The following is a 23039-nucleotide window of genomic DNA, read 5'->3' as shown; positions in this document are numbered from 1 at the left end:
AAGCGCTGTGAAATGGTATATAAGTCTAAGTGCTATTGCTATTCTGCAGTTGTGGCTTAAAAACACTGTCTAATTATTCTTTTCCTACTTTTTTTAAGCCCAACCCCCTTATTCCCTCCCCAAAGCTACCTGTAGTTTAGGGGAAATTTAGGGGAGTAGTTTCCGAAAATTAAAAATGGTGACCCCGTGTGTGCAAATGAATCTCCCTCACTTGTTTTACACATTGTGAATATGCATCATAGATAAAAAAAGAGGCAGCACTTGGATTATGGAAATCATAAATAACATCTTGATATTCTGCAGATATTCTTGGTTGCGCCACTGAAATTGGGTAACGTATTTGTCAAAACACTGACAATACGATCGGCTGGAGTCTGTCCGATTCTTGACCATCGTGGATAAATAAGATGTATGGGCAGTGAATCTGGTTTCCTTACTGATTTTGCTCAGTCCTATCACTTTAGTAAATGCAGCATACAGCAGGAAAGCTGGGCGGCTTTTTGTTCACAGAATGACAGTTGTGCAAATCCGTAGCTGCTCCTGGAGAGATATTGAGCTTTAACCCTAATAAATGTGGTGTAAAAAGATTGGCTTCTTAATGATGGGCTATGGCAGAATTAAAAAGACTTTAAAGCTGGTGAAAAGACCGGCTATTCTTTGTTACATGTATGGGGGGAGGAAAAGAAATCTCTGTTGAGTTTTTTGTTGTTTGATTCTTAAAGGTAGAGCTTAAATTGATCTCATTTCTTCCATGGCAAATCCTGATTGATGGATTGATTTAACTCTCTGTAGGACCCAGCCCTGCAAAATCTGGAAAGCAACTTTCTCATCCAGCAAAAGTTGGTGGAAGCGGCAAAGAAGCTTGCTGGTGAGCCGGACCTGTGCAAAAATGTGAAAAAGAAAAGAAAACAGGAGTACGCAGAGGCTGTGAAAAAGCTCCAGGAGATTGAAAATTCCATCAATGAATATAGAATTAAATGTGGGAAGAAACCTGCGCAGAAGTCAAGCCTGATTTTACCAGGTACCCCCCCCCCCAAAAAAAATCAATCCTGCCTTTAATTTCTGCTGCCAACGCTCTTTGTCTGTCTGTATGCACCTCTGTGTTTTTCAATGTTATTTTTTTTTCTAGCATATTTATGTAACAGAAATGAAAGATCTAGGCTCCTCAGGGGGAAAAAAACAGTTGGACTATAAGCCTGACTTCAGCAAACGTAGGAGCTTACCTGTAATCTGATTGTCATGTTTTCTTGTAAGATGTGGTTGAGACAGAACACAGATGAAGCATATTTTTATTCCGACAAGTGCCGACACGTTGGAAGGGGAAAAGCAAATTAAAGCATTTTAATTTGGCTGGAAGGGCTGGTGGCATTCTTCCAGGCAAAAGTAGTGTGGTACCGTGTTCTGTCAAGAATCAGATGCTGATTTGAGCAGAATGTGGCTGTTTGGTGTGTTTGTTGGCGACGTGCAATCCATAACAAATCAAGCTGATCATTAGAGCATGGTCTTCCCCCACCTGTCCGCCTCCTAACAAGTGTTGGCTGGGAGAGGAGGAGAGGGAAGGAGATAAAAAGGCAGCTGAGTCGGGTGAGTCATATTTTGTGCTCAGCAAGACAATAAGAATGAAGCCTGCATAGCATAAAAACATAAAACAACAAATCATGATGCAGAAATGGTCCTCAATTTACTGACAGCAATTGAGACTGGCATATTCATTGCTAAGTGATGCAGTCATGAAATGGAACATCACGTGCCCACATGGACTTACTTACAATGTCAGTTCTGTTGCAGTCATTATGTGAATCACCGTGGTTGTTAAGCCGGCTGTCACATGATTGGGACTTGTGACTTCCTGCTGGCTTCCCCATTGACTTTGCTTGCCAAAGGGTCACAAATGGCAATCACACGAATGCAGAATGCTGTGATGGCCACAAATTCAAGGACTGGTCATAACCTACCTTTTCAGTGCTATTATCATTTAGGTTGCTGAATGGGGCAGTCGGTAAGTGAGGGCTACCTGTATCAGAGCAATGTACTCCAAACTGTAATTCTCCAGGTGTTTGGAATTCTCTCGGAATTCTCAACCAGGGAGGAAGAGGAATAAACAGATCCAGAAGCTGAGAATTCATTTCTCCAAAGTGAGGTTACAGTATATGAGGAGAGAGTTAAGTTCAACCCCTGGGCCCAGGCTGCTATATCACTTTTACTGATTCACAAGGCGGTCCAAAAAAAAAAAAAAGCAGCCAAAAGTCTTGGCTTTCAGAATGTCAACATTCCACAAAGCAGGCACTTGCAAAAGTCTTTAAAATGCGGAAGGATCAGAGCCTCACAAGTACTAAAGCCACGTTTTTGCTTCTCACCTATTCCATCGAATGACTGTGGTGAGAGTACGTCACAGCAGAGGGCAAGTCACTTGAAGGAGACTCCATTTCGCCTTGTGTGGGTCCAGTTATAGTCAGTGAACAGATAGCGTAAGGGAAGATGGGTCTGAACAGATTGCACAAGGAATTTAATGAACTGGCTCTATATTCTGTAATCCAAGAAGGTGAGAGAATTGCAAATTTTGGATCAGCTGCCTATGGTCTCTTGTTTATGTCCCAAACGTGGCCTTTGGGGAAACTTAGACATATTGTTAAAGTCCAATACTTGTACCTGTTTTATCCACTTGTTCTTATAATTACTTTTCATCACTTTCTTGATTTTTTACGCACATCACCCCTGCATAGAGTACTCTCTTGTCAGTGGGTAGGAACTTGCCCCTTATTTTTTACATAGACATCTATAGTAATCTCTCAGCATACCTTCAGCTGAAGAGAGCTTTTAATAAGCAAAGGATTAATTCACCAGTCAAATCCTAAGCAATCTTACTTATATTTTCAAGAGGCAACTGAACTTTCTTGTTTTTCTTCGAAGACATTTCGCTTCTTATCCAAGAAGCTTTTTCAGCTCTGACTAGATGATGGGGAATGGAAAGATTTAAATCTTTTAAAAAGATTTTAAAAGTATATGAAGTTCTGTTTCACTTACCTTATCAAATAGAAAGCTAAGCAGATTTAAATCTTTCCATTCCCCACCATCCAATGAGTGCTGAAGAAGCTTCTTGGCTGAGAAGTAAAATGTCTTCAAAGAAAAACAAGAAAGTCCAGTTGGCTTCTTGAAAAAGAACCTTTGGGACAACTATGACCTGGATGACTGAGAATCTCCATAGACCAGGGGTGTGAAACTCAATTTCATTGAGGGCCGCATTAGGGGCATGGCTGGGGTAGGCGTGGCCAAGGTAGGCATGGCCAGCTCGACGTCCTGAAGCCCTCTAGCAGCAAAAACGAACCCAGGGAAGGCCGGCAGAGGCACCACGGGCCAGTCCTTCAATATTTCCCCACAGGCCAGATCTAAGTACCCCACGGGCCGGATGTGGCCTGTGGGCCTTCAGTTTGACTCTCCTGCCATAGACAATAGAGAATCAAGATCACGTGAAGTGTTAATACCACTTTATAATGCCTTGGTAAGGCCACACTTGGAATATTGCATTCAGTTTTGGTTGCCACGATGTATAAAGGATGTTGAGACTCTAGAAAGAGTACAGAGAAGAGCAACCAAGACGATTAGGGGACTGGAGGCTAGAACATATGAAGAATGGTTGCAGGAACTCGGTATGCCTAGTTTAATGAAAAGAAGGACTAGGGGAGACATGATAGCAGTGTTCCAATATCTCAGGGGTTGCCACAAAGAAGAGGGAGTCAAACTATTCTCCAAAGCACCTGAGGGTAGAACAAGAAGCAATGGGTGGAAACTAATCAAGGAGAGATGCAACTTAGAACTAAGGAGAAATTTCCTGACAGTTAGAACAATTAATCAGTGGAACAACTTGCCTCCAGAAGTTGTAAATGCTCCAACACTATAAATTTTTAAGAAAATGTTGGATAGCCATTTGTCTGAAATGGTGTAGGGTTTCCTGCCTGGGCAGGGGGTTGGACTAGAAGACCTCCAAGGTCCCTTCCAACTCTGATATTATTATTATTATTATTATTATTATTATTATTATTATTATTATTATTATTATTATTATTATTATTATTATTATTATTATCTTACTTATTAGATTTTATATATTTTTATTGCCAGGGTGGAAAAACTATGGTCTATCTGGACTTTTTCTTTCTTATCAACAATATTGGTGTTATGTGGAAGGTGCTTGTCTTTTTGAATTTTAAAATCACTTTAGAGGTTTTAGCTTATTCAAGAGCACTTCACCTCATTCAACCCCCTAAGCAAACCTCCAAGGTCCCTTCCCTTCATTTTCTATTACTTATTATTATTGTTTGAGAAGCCAGTGTGTTTGCAGTAATTTAATTTTGAGGGCCCCAGGCATTCAGGTGTTTTACTTTGAGGAGTTCAGATAAGGCATTCACTTCATCTAGTTGTAAACAGCTCCCTGCTGGGCAGACAAGTAGGAGGGAAGGTATAAGATAGGTATGAATGATTTGACCCAGAGCTGATGTCTGCATTTTGAAAAATTTTGAAATGTGTGTAGGAGAGTTCCGTAAATGCCTTGATTGTTAGGAAACCAACTGGTACAGGGAGAACGATATGAAGTTCTGTTTCACTTACCTTATCAAATAGAAAGCTAAGCAGATTAGAGTTATACATAAGCATTTTCATAGAGGAAAATGATTTGAATGCCAAAAATGGATTCTTTGAAGAAGCTGGAAAAACTATGAGTGTTGCCAGTGGCTTAGAATGAAAGCTGAGAAACTGATTAGAACTTTGACAACTGGAGTAACATTTAATGATTCAACAAGCATATTCCACAGGGAGTCAATTTCTTGGGTAGAAAGCTTGCTGGACATTTCAGCAACTTCATTGAACCAGGAACTGCACAACTCTTGGTGCACAACTTTTGTGATCAGCAGTATTTCTGATGACAGCCTGGCATTTTACTTTGATTTTCAAACTGCAGTTTATACCTCACCTTTTGCTCTAGCATTAAGAGCTTCAGTTTAGAACAGATTTGGCACCACTTTACCAATTTATGACCTTGGAAAAAAGTCATGCATTGATAAACTACATTCAGTACTTCTAGCATTTCCCTTTCTTGACACACATTGACATACATGGACAAAAGGAAATAATCTTTCCTGGCCTTTTTCCAGTCAAAGAGAATCATAAAAGCAAAACTTACAAACACTTAGTTTGGAAAGGCTGAAGGTAAAAGAGAGACGGGGATAGCAGAGGGTGAGAGGGTAAGATAGTGTCATTGAGAGAATGAACATGAATTTTAGCAAATTCCGGGAGACTGGAGGACAGGGGAGCCTGGCGTGTTATATTGGGATTGCAAGAGTTGGGCGTGACTTAAGTGACTGAACAACAACAACAAAACTCTGTAGATCAGGGAGAGGCAGCCAGATGCTCTCCAATGATGCAGTATGATTCCCTAATTTTGGTCAAGAGGATTTTTTTTTTTTTGAAACTGTTCACCAAAGACACAATTGCAGAGAGAGTTTTCCAGGTTTGATTTCAGTATATTCTGGGAATAAATTAAATATATCCCACACTCTTGTCAGTGTCAGTTGTTCTCAGTAAGTGCTTATGATGTTAGGATTCCAGCGCAGTGCAGTGCTTTTAACATTTGTGCGAAGTGCAGCAAATGTTGTGGGACTATGTAGCCCTTGTATCTTCAATAGCCACTATTGTAATATGTAAAAAGAATCTTAAAAATGAATAGCAGCTGACTTGTTTGGCTTCAGTATATCGGTGACTTAGTCTGTTCTCTGAGCGTCTTAGCGATGATTTGCTTGGAGCTAGCAATCCAGCTCATGAAAATCAGACTCCACTTTACTGATATTTGTTCTTAATTATTCATTTTACTTGTTCATAGCAACCTATCCTGGAAGTATGTGATCCCCGAGTGATTACATGTAGTCTTAATGATTGTATGCTTTAATGTATAATGTATCTACGGTTGCAACCTGCAGCTTTGTCACTCATGAGTATCCTTTTCTTGCTTCTCCACAGATGAAATTATCCCGTCTGAGAGCAGCTCTTTGTCTGACACAACATCTTTTGAAGACGGTGCGTATTCCCATACTTTTAACATTTGAAAACACAATTCACGTGGGAAATGTTATGTTCTATATTACTTGCCTTCTGTGAGCGTGGAGGTAAAGAGAGGAAATGTAGTTTCTGTAACAGCTGGCATCTTTAAAAAGTCCAGGCTACTTAATGCAGATTCCTGTCAGTTAAAGCAGTTGGGCTTTAAGGATGTTCTCGGAAGGAATGTTTCCCATGTCTGGGGTGTTCTGCAGTCATATCTGCGTCCATGTGTTTGGAAGAGCAAACACATGGAAGCAGTGGTGAAATCTGAACCGGTTTGCTAGCTGTGCGCTGTCCACGCATGCACAGTGCGCACCACACACCAAATGCGAGATGCGTGCATGCAGTGCACACCAAAAGGAGACATGGGGTAAGTAGACCAGCGTGGGGGGGGTGATCAGCTGTGGCACGCAATCTCTTTTTTTTAACTTTTAAAAGCATTTTTTTACAACCTATTTGGCCGAATAGGTTGTAAAAAAAATGCTTTTAAAAGTTAAAAAAAAAAGGCTCTGACTATCGCACGGCTCAGCTGTGATTGTCAGAGCCTTTTTTTCTACCTTTTAAAAGCATTTTTTAAAAGAAGTGGGGAAGCGGATGACTGGGCATTGGGTGAGCATGAAGGGGGGTGTGTTGCTACCGGTTCTCCAAACCACCCGCCGCCATCACTACCGGATCGATCAATCCGGTCCGAACCGGAAGCATTTCACCCCGGCATGGAAGCAGATGATTTTCAACACTGTGGGAGGGTTCTTTGCCAAAGTCTAAGGGGCAGGGATCAGATTCCTAGGCGATCGGTTCTTTTGGACCCAGGAAAAACGAGCATGCCGGTGAATAAAGCAACTTTAAGCTTTATTGTTTAACTGTAGTAAACAGATTGAAAGCCAATAAAGGAGAATATTTGTAGCTCAGGGTTGAAACGAGGGGTCTTTGGTACTCTCTGAGCTCGTTTTCTTGCAGACGTTTCATTACCCTAACCAGGTAACATCATCAGTGCTAGTAAGGAGTGAGGTTTAATCTGGTGTCTTGCCTGTCTGCGTGAGGGTGGTCTTAGGAATTCTTTTAGTGATATAGACCAGGGGTCTCCAACCTTAGTAACTTTAAGGCTTGTGGATGTCAACTCCCAGAGTTCCTCAGCCACCTTTGCTGGCTGAGGAACTCTGGGAGTTGAAGTCCACAAACCTTAAAGTTACTAAGGTTGGAGACCCCTGATATAGACTGCCCCTACCCACACAGACGGCAAGACATTTTAATTTAATTTTAATTTAATTCTTTACCACCTGCTTTAATTTATTTTTATTCTAAAAACCTTTGAGCTGTTTATAACATTAAAATAAGATCATAAATATATATACAGTGTAAAAACACAGTAAAAATACAGGTTATAACTAAAAGATGGGGGGTAGGGAGCAGAAGGTACAGGGGGAGGTGGGATCTGCTGTTGATCCATCAAACACCTTCAGTGTGATTATGCACAGAAGCAGTGAATTCTCAGCCAAATTGACCCCAGAGAGTCAAGATTATAGTTCTGAGCCATCAGTTTTTATATAAAAAAAGAAACACAAGTGCTAATGGGTTAAAGAATAAAGAGTACGCTGATACAATCTCCTAATCTTCACAAACATTTAACTCATATAAACAAGTAATTATTATCATTTTTAATCTTTCAGTGCTGCCATAATGATACCTGGGTTTCTTACTTCCTGCCAGCTAATACTGGGCTGGGTTAGCTACACTCCCTTGGCTAGTCATTAGTCCTAAAAAAACAAACCCACTGTCCTACTTATTATCACATAAAAAAATGTGCAACAAATCTCAAATTCTTTCATTTTGATGAGGCAACACTTTCCACTTGGTTAGTCTCAAGAACAAAGCTGTGAGCCTACCAGCATTAGATGGAATCATATATGGCCATGGTTTGAAGCAGAGAAAAATTTCTGTGCATAAATTTTTACTCTGAAAATGATAAAAATGGCCTGAGTTTTCCACAAGTGGACAACCACTGGTCGTTTTATTATTTATTACATAGTACATTCCAAGAGGCCTAACTGGGAAAAGGAAAAAAAAAAAGATTGATGTGATCAGTTAAAAATTTCCAACAATAGTTAACAGTAAGGCAAGTAAGAAACTGGTAATAAAAAAAAGCTATTGTGGTGGCTTAAAGCTTTGATCCTCCTCCTCCAGTTTTTGAATGGAATCTATCCATTTGGACTTCTTTGAAGTCCTAGCTGAACTAAAGATAGGATGTTCAGATCAAAATCATTCCAGTTTTATTTGTATACATTCTTTTCAAAAATTGTCCAATCAAAACACAGCCTTAGCATGATGCATCCTCAAAGTTCTTTAGGACTAGGCAAAAACCAGTTGTCATCCCACAGTTTTGTGCATGGAATAAGGATGTTTAAATTACAAGAGGACTGAGTCCGTAGTTGGCTTTCTTTGGTCGGATGTATTAATTCAGATAGTCTGCAGCCATCTACGTGAAATGATCAAATTTAGATTCATCAATGAACTGTATTAAGGTCTCAGTAGTCTAATTTGCTTCTTCATCTCGGATTCCATGGTTTTGTGAAAGTCACTCGGGTTCATAAAGGAAGAAATGGCATGTTTCTTTTCAATAGAAATATAGAGTCATGTAAGGATTAGGTAACACAAAATCATGTTGTTTCTTCCAATTCTTTTTAAACAGGCAATACTTCCCTTACTGTGGCAGTCCAAAGAATAATTTCTCTGCCAGCCTCTCCACCACCCAAAACTCTTGGAGTGGAAAGGATCCATCTACGGAAGTCTTCCATGAATGAACAACTCTTAGAACAGAGACACTCTAGGTATGGGACTGTTGATGATATTCAAGTGACAACAGCTTTATTGCTTTGTTCTTTTTTTAAAAAAATATCATGCATTACCTGCTACTTTAAACTGACGAGGGCTTTTTTGAAACTATTGCTATGATTGGTTGATTGATTGGTCATTTTTTCTACTAAAAGATGCATATGAAATGCCTTGTAACAAAAGAGCTTGCATTCTATTTTCATTGTGATTTCTATGGTCTGAGCTTTCACCTACGAACTGAATGTAAATGTATAGATACTTCTGGAACAGATCGTCCCGGAAAAGAGCTATCTGTTTGGTTTCTGAGAATTAACAGTGATTATGAATCAGATTTTGCAGTGGCCTTGAACATCTCAACCACTTGGCACCAGGAGCTAGCTTTACAGAAAAAAATGGCAGGACTAAAACCTAAACCACTCAGACTCAAGAGATTTCCCTTTCCAACTCCTTCTGGTCAGGGAGTCAGTTTAAGCAGCTCCTTGCTAAAATGCCAAAACCAGAAAACTGGGAACTCCTTACCCATGCATGATGCCATATGAATAGAGCCAGGGCCTTATCTGAATCTTCATTTAATTTAATTTATTTATTAAATTTATATGCCATCCCTCTCACTGCTAAGGAAGTTAGGTGAAGCTTTCTAATTTTCCTTGTTTTCAACTATAACACATAAGAATAATATATGAATAGCTCATAATGAACATGTGTCATGAACACTATATTAACTTTGATCATTTCTCTCTCTGCCCTGTTTCATTCAAAGATATCCTATCTTTTGAAGCCTCTCTCTACATAGTAACAACTCTTTTGCAAAGTAGTTTGCCGTATGACGCTGTTCTGCATGAAATCTGTTAGCACTCACTATTCTATGCGCTGTTTGTGCATTTTCAGCCTATAGGAAAATAGTATTCATGCTGGTACTCTTTACCTTGATTTGAAGATACTGGGATGATGCTGTTCACAAGATCCCTTTGTTTCTAATCATAGAGATTCTCTGTCAACTCACAGCAGTCCATACAGGACAGCCGAGAGGCAACACCACGGAGGAAGAAGTATGCCCACCACACCAGTCCTCACACGCAATGCCTACAGTAGCAGTCACTTGCAGTAAGTCATTCCCATGCTATTTTTTTTTCTCCTCACTTGAGTTAAAAGTATTTCCCATTGGCCAAAACCTCTAAGTGTGTCCACTATAGTTCTCAGTTGAGTTCCTACAGTTGAGGTGATTTTGATGCATAAACATCTTTGAATCGGAATTCTAGAACAGGAAGTTTTATATCTAATTATTTTTAGGTACAGAAGAACTAAATGGGCTTATAGTCTTCAAAGCTAGAAATTGAGTCAGCCAAAAAATGGGTGGGCCAGGAAGTACAAAGGACAAGGCAATTATGGTTTTACACAAATGGATGTGGCAGGTTTGGGAGGAAGAGATTTGGGGTTTTAATGAGTTCAGGGGTTTAGCATTTTATATATGAACTTCAGAGTAAATTTGTTTTACTCCGAGTAACGTTGTTTTCGTTTGGAAATGACACATACACACATAAGTTTATCTATTATTATTATTATTATTATTATTATTATTATTATTATTATTATTATTATTATTATTATTAATTGAATTTTTATACCGCCCTTCTCCCGAAGGACTCAGGGCGGTATACAGCCGGAGATAAAATACAAAATATGTACAATTAAAACAAATTAAAATATATCAAAATTACAAAAACGGCTAATAATTAAAATTAAATTTAAAATATTTAAGAATATTAATAAAACCCAAATTTAAAATCAAACTATTATGCCAGTCCCGCTTGAATAAATAAGTATGTTTTTAGCTCACGATGGAAGGTCCGAAGATCAGGCACTTTATGTAGGCCAGGGGGGAGTTCATTCCAGAGCGTCGATGCTCCCACAGAGAAGGCCCTACCCCTGGGGGCCGCCAGCCGACACTGTTTGGCGGACGGCACCCTGAGGAGACCCTCTCTATGAGAGCGTACGGGTCGGTGGGAGGCATAGGGTAACAGCAGGCGGTCTCGTAAGTACCCGGGTCCTAAGCCATGGAGCGCTTTAAAGGTGGTAACCAAAATCTTGAAGCGCACCCGAAAGACCACAGGAAGCCAGTGCAGACTACAGAGCAGTGGTGTTACGTGGGAGCCACGAGCGGTTCCCATTACTACTCGCGCAGCCGTATTCTGGACTAACTGCAGCCTCCGGGTGCACCTCAAAGGCAGCCCCATGTAGAGAGCATTGCAGTAATCCAACCGAGACGTAACCAGAGCGTGAGTGACTGTGCATAAGGCATCCCGGTCAAGGAAGGGACGCAACTGGTGGACCAAGCGGACTTGGTAAAAGGCCCTCCTGGAGACGGCCGCCAGATGTTCATCAAAGGACAGCCGTCCATCCAGGAGGATGCCCAAGTTGCGAACCACCTCCTTTGGGGCCACTAACTCGCCCCCAACAGTCAGCTGCGGATGCAGCTGACTGTACCGGGGTGCCGGCATCCACAGCCACTCCGTCTTGGAGGTTGAGCTTGAGTCTGTTTCTCCCCATCCAGACCCGTACAGCTTCCAGGCACCGGGACAGCACTTCGACCGCTTCGTTGGGGTGGTCCGGGTGAAGTTTTGAGGACCAAAGAATGGGCATTTGGGGTTTAACAAAGAGTGCCCACTTCTGAGTTATGTTGCTTTAGGAGAAGTAATATTGTCATACTATTACCTAAGTTTGAAGGGTTTACCATTGCCACCTTAGATGCATCCATTTTAAATATTCATGCAAGATAATATTTTACCTATTTAGTTGAACGTTATTGTGCTGATTATACAGGTGGTTTACTGTTCACTTACAAATTATTTCAGGTATGTAGGATTTATTCATCAGCAGTGAAATACCAACTTGCTTATAATTCTATAGTTTTATTAAAGTATAGACTAAGGAACGGCGTGGTAGCCTAGTGGTGAAGACACTCGCTTCCCACTCAGAAGGTTGAGAATTTAATCCTAGGTAGTGGAGATGTTTCTCTCCTAGGGCGCAAAGATAAAATATTTGCTGCGAATTCTGCGTGGGGTCAAGAAGAACACCGCCCAGTAAACACTCAGCTCCATTCAGTCATTCTGATTCTACCCTGAATTACAGGAACATAAAAAGGGGAGTTTATTGAACTATAGCATAAAGTTCTGCTACATAATATAACAGGAAGTAGGGCCCTTTTCAACTTCATATATCTAAAATCCTCCTTGTTAAAATCCGCCCTGTCAGTATTTTCCTTGAGAACAATCTCAAAAAGGTGATGCCACTACCTGTAGGTTGTTGAATTGCTGTTATGTATTTACTTATCTTTTACTTTGCCTACTTTGTTTGAAATTTACCATACTTTCTTTGAATCTATTGCTCTAAGACAGGGATGTCAAATCGATTTCATTGAGGGACGCATCAGGGTGGGGGAGAGACAGGTTGGGTGCGGCCAGCATGGGCGTGGCCAGCTCAACCTCACTCATGTCAGGGGCTAGCTGTGGTGGCCGAGCACTCTGTCAGTAAAAACAAGCTCCTGAGTTCCGTTTCCAGCTGCGATGGGCTCTTGCAACCCTCTGCCAGCAAAAAACAAAGCTCCATTTTCACTGGCAAAGGCACTGCGGTCCCTCGCTGTTCCCAGGGTGGTCCCACGGGCGAGATCTAAGCACCCCGTGGGCCAGATCTGGCCCCCGGGCCTTAAGTTTGATACCCCTGCTCTATGATGTTATTGGAACTGACTGACTGCTTTCCTTGTAACAAAAACCTGCTTCTTTTTTTCCAGACCCGATACATCTCCTCAGCACTGTTTGGAGACCCAAACTACCTTCTTATCAGAAACCGCCAGTGAAAAACCAATGTTCACCCTTTCAAAATCCCAAAGAAGTAGCAGCACAGAAATCCTTGATGACGGATCCTCCTACACCAGCCAATCCAGTGCAGAGTATTACTGCATGACCCCAAATTCAAAGCCCTGTTATAGCACCCAAACCCTTGACAACCGCACTAGAAATAGGAGACGGTCCAAGAAACCGAACATTTGTGCTTCCAGCTCAGGAAGTATGCCTAACCTAGCCCAGAAGGACAACTGCAATGGGGTCTATGCAAAAAAGCAAGGACAGATGCCAACAAGTTGCTACATTTCTGGCTATGCCCCTTCTAAAGAGGGCGACATATATTACAACAGTGGCTACGTCTATGAGAACGGCACAGAGGGCCAATACATGGTCAACCCTTCCTATCGTTCCTCGGCGCCCTACGGGTACGAACGTCGGTATCGGGAATTCAGATCTTTCCACGAAGACGAAATGGAGAGAGTGCCCCACAATCCGTACGCCACCTTGCGCTTGCCACGGAAGCCGTCGATGAAAACAGAGCACATCACTAAAAATATCCACAAGGCCTTAGTTGCGGAACATCTTCGTGGCTGGTACCAGCGTGCCTCTGGACAAAAAGAGCAGGTTGTTGGCTTGCAGGCAGGCCTTGATGCTGATCGAGAGTCCCAGAGAGGTTTAGGGTGTGCTGGACTACAGATGCTAAGTTGTCAAAGCAGTCATTCATCTTCTTTCTCTTTAGGTAACTATGCCGCTTGTCAGGTTTGTTTTTTCGTAACTGCTCTGTTTTGTGTTGATGTTCCTCAGAGATCTTGAATGCTTCAGTCCCAATGCATGAATAATGGCCTCAGTGTTCTGACCCAGCTCCCCAAACATGACAAACCCTCTGAAGTTAATTCAATGATTCCTTTATTAGGAGTAACAGCAGCCCTGGAAAAAAGTTTCTCTCTCATTGCAGGCTAACAAGTCTGACTGGCAGGGAGATGAATCGTTGTCTGCCACATCTATTCATCTCCGCCCCCTGCCTTTTATCCCCAGAGCTGGGTTGGGGCTTCGCTAGTAGCAGTGGCTTTTCTTTCCCGAGGATCAGCCCACAGATTTCCACTGCTTTCCTCTCCTCTGCTTTCTGCACATCAGGCACTGGACCCAGCTGTTCCTCCTCTTCATCATCAGCCATCTCCAGAGCTGGGGGCTGTTGACTCTCCATCTGGGGGCTGATGGACAGCCCAGGCTCTGTCTCTGTCTCTCTCTCTCTCTCTCTCTCTCTCTCTCTCTCTGACAGCTCCATTCCATCTTCTCCCTTGGAGCTCTCAAGTTGCCTTGATGCTGACCCTGATTCCCATGCCTCCTCGACCTCTGATTCTGATTCAGCTGCTGGAGGGGCCGGCAGGCCACAGCACTGCCTGCAGGAGGTTTTTCTACTGACTATGAAATTTCATCAGTTCCTTTGCAGGAGCAAAGCTCTTCTTTTCTTAAGTGGAAAATCCTCCTCTCATAGAGGCTCATTATCAGCTGATAGCGGGAAATGTTTTAATTAGATTGCAAGTGTCTCTGACAATCACTGGAGGGGGTGCTAGTGCTCTTATCTGCTTAATCATTGCAAAGAGCAGGGTGAGGTATAGAAAAGAGAATTCTCCAATTGTTGAAAGTAAAAAATGTGAGTGATTTGGGAATCTGGAATATGAGTAGCTATACAATGGGCTGAATGCAACACAAAAGGCTTAACTGTTATTAACGGAATAGTGGTCAACATTTAAAAAGTTATTTTACCCAGTGTTGTAGAATAGTGTATATACAGCATATTATATTCAGTGTCACGGCTGAATTTGTACAAGGGAGTCTTGGTCGTACAGTTCGAAAACTTGCCTGGTAGCTGAAAGAGTTTTCAACTGATTTTTATGTTATTTATTTTACTAGTGTTTGTAAAAAAGGATATTCATATTTTAAAATAAATGGTAAATAGAATAAAAAAGAAAGACCAGTTTTCTGCTGCATTGGGAATGGAACACTTTGGATTCCCAGCAATGATAGCCATCATCTGGCTGATAATTTAGGGACTGTAGTCCTAAAACCTCCCAAAAGCATCTGATTTATTTATTTATTTATTTTATTAGATTTTTATACCGCCCTTCTCCCGAAGGACTCAGGGCGGTGTACAGCCAAATAATAAAACCCCACAATATACACATTAAAACAGAAACTTAAAACCAAGCATATTACATAAATGGCCGAAATTTAAAACAATCAATTTAAAACCCTAAAATTCATAAATAACCCCAATTAAAATTTAATAAAACTTTTTTTAGATGCACTGAATAATATTAAATAGTAAATGCCTGTCTGGGACAGGCAACCTGCTATCCTTCAGATGTTTTAGACTAATTTTCAGAAACACCTACCATTGCATGACCAGTGCTCATAGCAATAGTCCAAAATGTCAGAGAATGTGGATCTTGGCTGTACCTGTTATAGATTATAGCTTGAGTGAGAGAATCACTCATGTAAATTTAGCTGTCAGCACTTACCCACTATTTTATTCATTATTTATATACAACTTTTAATGTGGAGCTTACTATTTAAGTGTACCTCTTCATTAGGTTAGCTTAGTCATGGCACTGTATCCTTTACAAAAGGAATCGGGAAAACTCAACCAAGTGTTATGGATTTTAGCCAAATAATCGATGAGAGTCCTGCTATACTGGTTTTGAAAGAATGGCCATACTGGTTTGTAATATGACTGGGTGTCAACAGAGTGTGCAGGAGGTTAAGAAATTTGAGACAAGCCTTACTGGTTCATACAAATGGCTCATCTAGTCCCACATCCTGTCTCCCATAGAGATGAGGGCCTAGAAGGAACCAAGTGTTTTTAATCACAGGAGATACCTTTAAAAGGCAATGTTTGTGCAGTGGAAAAGTCCATGATAGTTTATAATAGTTGTGGAATTTATTCTGCAGCTTGTTCTTATTCCACAGCTTTTTCAGTGTAATTGACTGCTATTGAAAAAGAGGTGAAGAATCAGCAGCCTCTCATTGTTAAAACGTTATCCCAAATATAAGGGTTCTGTACAGGTGTTTATCATACCATTCTGGAAATTGGGTAGACTTTTGAAAGTAAAAATAATAATAATAATACACAAACTTCAGAAAATCTTAAAATGTGGCAGAGCCAAGATGGTATATATAATATAAGATGTTGGATTAGAATTAAGAAAACTCAGGTAGAAATTCACAGTCAAGCTGTCTCTCAAACCAACCCACACAGTAGGAGAGGATACTACTGAAGGGAATATAATGAGCTCCATTAGGAAGGAGAGGTTGTAACTCTAGCAAATGCATCTGCGGTTGCTGGTGATAAGTTCCAAATGTTAGATAAAGAGCAATGGCCCCAGACTGCATTTAGCACATTTAATGCTAAATGGAGATTTAAAGCAGTCTTTTCAGTCCAAATCCAAAATCCTAATCAGTACATCACCAGGGAGATGATCATTTTTAATTTCATCTTAGATCTTTTGCTGAAAGCCAGGGGAGCTCAGCACTAATTTGCTAAAGTTCACAGTATCAGCAAAGATGGAATAAAATGTATAAATACTTCAAGATAATCTTTCCCAATGAAGTTCCTGTAAATGTGTCGGTATCCAAATCCCATGAGTTAAAAGGAGTGTTCTCCTAATCAAGTTGACATTTTCCTGTCATCAGGGATGTTTTGTACAGTGTTCCTTTGAACCCAGCCAAATTTTTATCTAAGCAGTTCTTACCCAAATCAAGGAAGGATTCATTGCTCACATTCTTTTCTCCTTATCTCTTCTCTCCTCAATTTTAGCATCCTCAACAAATTCCTCCGTGAACTGGCGGAATCAGGTTTTGTTAGGACTTCCTGATTATGATACGCTATCTCAGTCCTCTTTTGCAAGCTGTTACGGGAATGTGTACGGGAACCACCCACTGCAGAGCAGGTGAGCCCTAGATTTATCTCTGCAGCTTTCGCAAAACGTAGAAAGACCTACATGTTGGACAGCGACCCCTATAGTTTGCTCCCTGTTGCTGAAAATTTTGCTTTATAAATTGTAGCGCACTGTTGCAAAACCATAGACTGGGATGGGGGAACTTGGGGTGGGAGAGGGTCAAAGACCACATTCTGTATAGGAATAGTCGGGTGCTGCATCTCACACCAGATGAAGCCAACAGTGAGCCAGCCTGGGGATAAAGTAGCACAAACATAAGGCTATATATAATGTAATTGCCCCATTCCAGGAAGTGATTTCCTGAAGTCTGCCCTTTACCTTACATTACACCAGTTCAACCTACTGTATGTCTCATGTTATGCGCAAAGGTAGTACAATCCAGGCCCAATTCAAAAAGCTGGTAAATTATTTTTAAAGCTCAACTTGCCATAACACCAGGATGCATTTGACAAGTTCTTGCCAGAACAAAAGATGCCCATCCAGTCCAGTCATGAAGAGAGGACCTGCTGCAAGTTCTCCCTCTTCCTGAAGTTTGCAGGAAATGGGTAAAACAGCTGATTTTCCCTGTCATAATTCCCAAAGTCTGGAATAACTTCCTCCTAGAACTGTGTGCAGCCCACACCTTTCTGCTGTTCCATAAACAGATTGAAACTGCTTTATTTCATCACCCTTTTTGGTGCCAGGGGACTGCCTTGGACACCTCTCTTGGGTATTATTTGGGGTTTTTACCTTTCCTCAAGTTTGAGGCATGGGTTTTGTTTTGTTTTTTTGTACTGCTCTGAATTTCATTGTTTATTCTATGTTCTTTTGTTTTCTGTTTGTTTGATCCTGTGTTATATGCCATAATCCTGTGGGATTCGGGAGGGTTCTAAGAGTCCTGTCAAATAAATACATGAAAGTATAAAAATATTTGATTGTTGTACACAGTCGCTTTTTGTGAGATGGACAGCTAGCTATTCAAATTCAATGAATGAATGAATGAATGAATGAATGAATGAATGAATGAATGAATGAATGAATGAATGAATGAATACAAAGGCACCATCCCGCTTGGGCCTCCCTTGTGTATTCTGTTTGTCTCCTCCTTCTCCAGCTGGGTTTCTGAAAATACACATAAGATTAGGTAGGGCAGCCTCCTTCAGCCTGTTTACTTGAGTTTGGTGAGGATGAGAGTTGTGGCTCAATAGCTGAAGGGACACCAAGTTGCAAAATGCAAGTTTATGCATTTTAAACAAAATGCATTTGACTTCTTCAAAGACACCACTTTGAGCCACCCGTAACCCTCATGCCTTGTTTCTAATTACTGTTTTTTCCCCTTGTATTTTCTCCTTGGCTTTCATGGCACTGCTGCTAACAGCAAGTAGCTTAAAGTTTCCCTCAGATGCTGCCAATTGCTTCCACCCCCCATCCTGAGGTTTCTGTTTGTTTGTATCCCTAATCCCTGTTTTGTGCCTGTTCCCGCTACTTCTCCCCTTCTTCTTTTCTGCTTCTGTTGTCTTAAGTTCTTTTCTCCCTCAGAACAAAGCTTTTTTGTGTCTTAACATCTGCAGGAATGACTTGATGTTTAAATACCTTGAAGTAAGAGGATCCAAGTACTTGTGACCAGTGGGTGGGTGGTTTGAACTAGAGGATTTGTGATGCCCTTGCTTATTGCTGAGCAGACTTAAGGTGAAGTGAACTTGTGATATAGTGCTTTTGCTTTATAACTAAGCAAAATTAATTAAGCATATAGTGGCATTTGCTTCATTTTAAAGCTTTTAAAGGCTTTTAAAACTGACCTATTCCGGGTGATTTTCTTTAAAAAAATAAATAAATAAAAACCGTTAAAGGTGAGGAAAAACACATAACCAAACAAAAATTGTGGGTTCTTTTTATTATTTAATTAATGTCATCTTTTAGGAGATTTGCCAAATTCTCTCTGTTACGTTTGGGGGTGGCTGCAAGTAGGAACTGGGGTGCCATGAATAACCAAAAGGTTCCCCCTTCTCCATCCTTGCTCTAAACTATTATTGCAGGGGGTCCTCATTTAGCAACTGTCTCATCTAGCAACCTTTCAGCAGTTATGATAGTAATAAAGAAATAACTTGCAACCAGTCCCTGGATTTACAACCTTCACAGGTCTGTAAAGCAAAGGAAAGCCGAAATAAGATCATAAACACAGTTCACTGCTGAGTTGAGGATCCCAATTATGGCTCCTAAATGAGGACACTCTTATCTGTTTTATTGCAACAAGACCATTTTGTAAACTGAGGCTTGCTTCATAATGAATGCTTCACCACTCCTGTCAGAAGGAATAGATAATACACACATGTACAAATATTCTATATATAAACCAGTCCTAAATGTTCAGGGTAAGATGAGATTTCTGTGTATTTTTTTTAATGGGTGTTTAGTTGTCATTTACAATTGCTACATGTTCATGGCAGTGACTTAAAACAAATACGTACCCAAATAGTCCTCAGCTTATGACCACAATTGGGACTGGATAAACTCATTGTTAAGGGGTGCAGCTGTTAAGTAAGGCATCCAATTTTATTACCTTTTCTTGCCGTGGTTGTCATCCCGTGATTGCAGTTTGCGATTTTTCTTGCCGGTTTCCCACTGACAGAAACCAGCTGGCAAATTCACAATTCACAAAGTGTGAGAGTGGGAGGTTGCAGCAGCCGTAAATGTGAGCCCAGTTTCCAAGTGCCTGGATCACAATCTTGTGTCTGTGGGGATGCTGCAGTGGTCGTAAGTGTGAGGGTCGGTTCTAAGTAATCTTTTTTTCATGGTGACTTCAAATGGTCACTAAATAAATGGTCATAAATCGAGGTATAGCGGATTGATTGTTATCTAAGCTGCTGTTGACTGTCGGCCTGTTGGACTGTATCCATCTGTGTCTTTCCTTCATAATGCTTGAATGAACTTCCTGGCCCAAAGGTGCTTTTACAAAAGTCAACTGGATTTTCCTGTTTTGTTTTTCCTTTGAAAAGGTTTCGCTTCTCATCCAAGAAGCTTCTTCAGCTCTGGAACTGAAGAAACTTCTTGGATGAGAAGTGAAACCTTTTCAAAGGGAAAAAAAAAAGGAACGAAGGAAGCCCAATTACCTTTTGGAAAAGCACCTTTGGGGCAACCATTACCTGGATGATTGAGAATCTCCATAGACCCTTAACTTCCTGGGATTTTGGATGCCCGTAAATTTATGTCGGGAAATAGCATAATGCAGGCTGTCTTCTCTTAACGTTGGCTTTGGAACATCCCTTGAAAAGATTGGGAGGTCTGCTTAAGAAAGGCCAGGCCTTCTGAGTGAATTGTAGAGGAGCACTTGGCTAACCATTGATGGTTGTGCTTCTTTTCCAGGATATATCCTGAAACTAACCAGCTGGGCAACAGCAATAGGAACCCATTGCAAGACGGCCTGCAAGAGAGCGAGCAGAGGATCTTCTGGCACGAGGACTCAAAACCTGGGACTTTAGTATGAACCTGCCCTCTCCTCCTTCAAATGCCCCATGTGTGCCTTGCACCTTACATGTTTTCCCCCTACGAAAACAAGGTTCCTGGTGCAGCAGCTCCGTAAAGGAGATTTGTGCTGGGAGGACAAGAAGCAATTCAGTGAAGAGAAACCCGGAAGAATCTCACCTGCGCTAGCACAACAGTATGAATCCGAATATCCTCAGCAAAAAAGAAGAGGAGGCTCCTAAGTTGTCTGCTTTTAAAGCTCCTAACCTCCAGATGCTACTTTGAGTTAAAAGTATTTTTCAAAGCACTTTTTTTTTAAAAAAAAAGAAAAGAAAAGAAAGAAAATGGGGAGTTGTTGTGGACGTTGCAGAACATCCCAAAATGTGAAAAGAAGATTCTTTGTTGGGATTAATGTTATTTTTTAGCAGCCCAATTTTTTTGGAGAGAAAGAAGCAGGCAACGCCAAGAGAGACTCACCTCTGCCAGTCAAGAAGAGTCTGTTGAAGGATGCCACAAGCATAATGAACCCAGTGGAGGACTGGCTTTGTATTGCAATGCTACTTGAAGGATGCTTGGTTGTGTTTGTGTGTGTGTGTGTGTGGTTGGTTTTTTAAAAAAAAAAAAACAGTATTCTGAATAAAGATAAAGGTCTTTTAAAGCAGGTGTCTCCAACCTTGGCAACTTTAAGACTTGTGGACTTCAACTCCCAGAATCCCTCAGCCAGCAGAGCTGGCTGAAGAATTCTGGGAGTTGAAGTCCACAAGTCTTAAAGTTGCCAAGGTTGGAGACCCCTGTTTTAAAGGTATGCCATCTTGGATAAATTTCTATAAGTTTAAACATGGGGTGGGGGGTGAGGCAGAGAAGCAGTTGCACATAAAGGTAATAAAGCATAATTGTTTTCCTGACTTTTTTTTTTAAATGCAAATTTGCATGTTTTCTTCCCCATGTTGCTTTGTAATTGTCAAGATTTAACATGGAATGCACTGGGACACATTTGAGGTGCTTTCACAGAATTGTTTACAAGAGCTATACTGTCTTCCATTTGCAACACTCCCAGATTTTCCCCACCCACCCCATTTTCTTCTGTGTTTCTTCTTTCCGGAAAAAAACAAAAACAAACTCCTTACATAAAAAAAAAGAAAAGAAAAGAAAGAAAATGGGGAGTTGTTGTGGACGTTGCAGAACATCCCAAAATGTGAAAAGAAGATTCTTTGTTGGGATTAATGTTATTTTTTAGCAGCCCAATTTTTTTGGAGAGAAAGAAGCAGGCAACGCCAAGAGAGACTCACCTCTGCCAGTCAAGAAGAGTCTGTTGAAGGATGCCACAAGCATAATGAACCCAGTGGAGGACTGGCTTTGTATTGCAATGCTACTTGAAGGATGCTTGGTTGTGTTTGTGTGTGTGTGTGTGTGGTTGGTTTTTTAAAAAAAAAAAAACAGTATTCTGAATAAAGATAAAGGTCTTTTAAAGCAGGTGTCTCCAACCTTGGCAACTTTAAGACTTGTGGACTTCAACTCCCAGAATCCCTCAGCCAGCAGAGCTGGCTGAAGAATTCTGGGAGTTGAAGTCCACAAGTCTTAAAGTTGCCAAGGTTGGAGACCCCTGTTTTAAAGGTATGCCATCTTGGATAAATTTCTATAAGTTTAAACATGGGGTGGGGGGTGAGGCAGAGAAGCAGTTGCACATAAAGGTAATAAAGCATAATTGTTTTCCTGACTTTTTTTTTTAAATGCAAATTTGCATGTTTTCTTCCCCATGTTGCTTTGTAATTGTCAAGATTTAACATGGAATGCACTGGGACACATTTGAGGTGCTTTCACAGAATTGTTTACAAGAGCTATACTGTCTTCCATTTGCAACACTCCCAGATTTTCCCCACCCACCCCATTTTCTTCTGTGTTTCTTCTTTCCGGAAAAAAACAAAAACAAACTCCTTACATAAAAAAAAAGAAAAAGGCAGAAGAGCAGCACAATAACCCTTGAATACAAGCACCAAGGGCTCCTCTGCCCCGAAGTCTCATAATATTCAGTGACTTTGGAAACAGAAACTTTGCAGTTGACCAGTTAGGGCTATCTGGGCCAGTATTACTCTTTGTTTCATAGTGAATGCAAATATATTAATTACACCATGTAGGTGCCTTGAAATCAATAGGCATTAAAATGGAAAAGTACAAGATGTGTGCAGAACAAACGCACAATGAAGTCCGATTGATGAGGAGAATCCGTTGGCTAGGACTGGCAGTGATTGGGAATGGGGTCAACCAAGGACACAGTCCAGGTTGGAAATTGAGTTGAATTAAGAGCAGACAATTAAAATGCCTGTTCGGTAAACCGGGAGCTGGATAGACCTTTTGTTTCCATCCTTTTGTGAAACCAATTTATCTGATCTATGAGTAGAAATGTATGCACACATTGTAAATTGACTTCTTTAATTGGGACCACAGAGTGATAAAAGTGACTATTTCCAATCAAATTGATAATTTTTTTGGTTTTGGTGCGAAAGAGAGAGGTTTTTGCGAGGAAAGTTCAGCCTACCTCATGTCTATCTGTCGGACTAAACTAAGCACTATTTATAAGATTTTTGCAGCCTATAAACAATTATATTTCTCTCTCGGTTACACTGTGCTTCAGGATTCTCTAAAATGGTGCTGTTTGGGACTTTTAAAAATAGGGTGCATCACTCCTTATTCATATTGTGAATACAATAGTTTCTGGCAAAAAAAATAATCTTTTTACCGATACTCCAAAGCATGTACAAAGAATTCTATATATGCTCACATGAATATATACGTGAGTCTGTGTATTTATGTACACACACAGGCCTACACTCGCAGAGAGAAGCTGAATTTGTTAAGCTGGTCCTTAGTCATTTGTATTATTAAA

At 40.8% G+C, this 23039-nt stretch overlaps 1 protein-coding gene across 5 annotated transcripts in view; it reads left to right on the top strand.

Moving 5' to 3' along the window:
- Positions 1-23039, top strand: part of FRMD4B (FERM domain containing 4B) — a 313746-nt gene that overhangs the window by 279487 nt on the left and 11220 nt on the right. For 2 of the 5 annotated variants that reach the window (XM_058170350.1, XM_058170349.1), the window contains exons 17-23: positions 793-1021; positions 6010-6066; positions 8774-8912; positions 9901-10020; positions 12704-13494; positions 16573-16705; positions 20057-20491. In XM_058170350.1, the coding sequence (XP_058026333.1) occupies positions 793-1021; positions 6010-6066; positions 8774-8912; positions 9901-10020; positions 12704-13494; positions 16573-16705; positions 20057-20177 (1590 nt within the window). In that variant the 3' untranslated portion in view covers positions 20178-20491. Of the gene's footprint in view, positions 1-792; positions 1022-6009; positions 6067-8773; positions 8913-9900; positions 10021-12703; positions 13495-16572; positions 16706-20056; positions 20492-23039 lie in introns of those variants that run through there. The other 3 variants (XR_009153579.1, XR_009153580.1, XM_058170352.1) reach the window with 2 other exon arrangements.

Source organism: Ahaetulla prasina, chromosome 2 (assembly GCF_028640845.1).
Source record: "Ahaetulla prasina isolate Xishuangbanna chromosome 2, ASM2864084v1, whole genome shotgun sequence".
Lineage (NCBI taxonomy): Eukaryota > Metazoa > Chordata > Lepidosauria > Squamata > Colubridae > Ahaetulla > Ahaetulla prasina.
The sequence above is the reverse complement of the archived record's forward strand: the minus strand, read 5'-3'. Positions and strand labels throughout refer to the sequence as shown.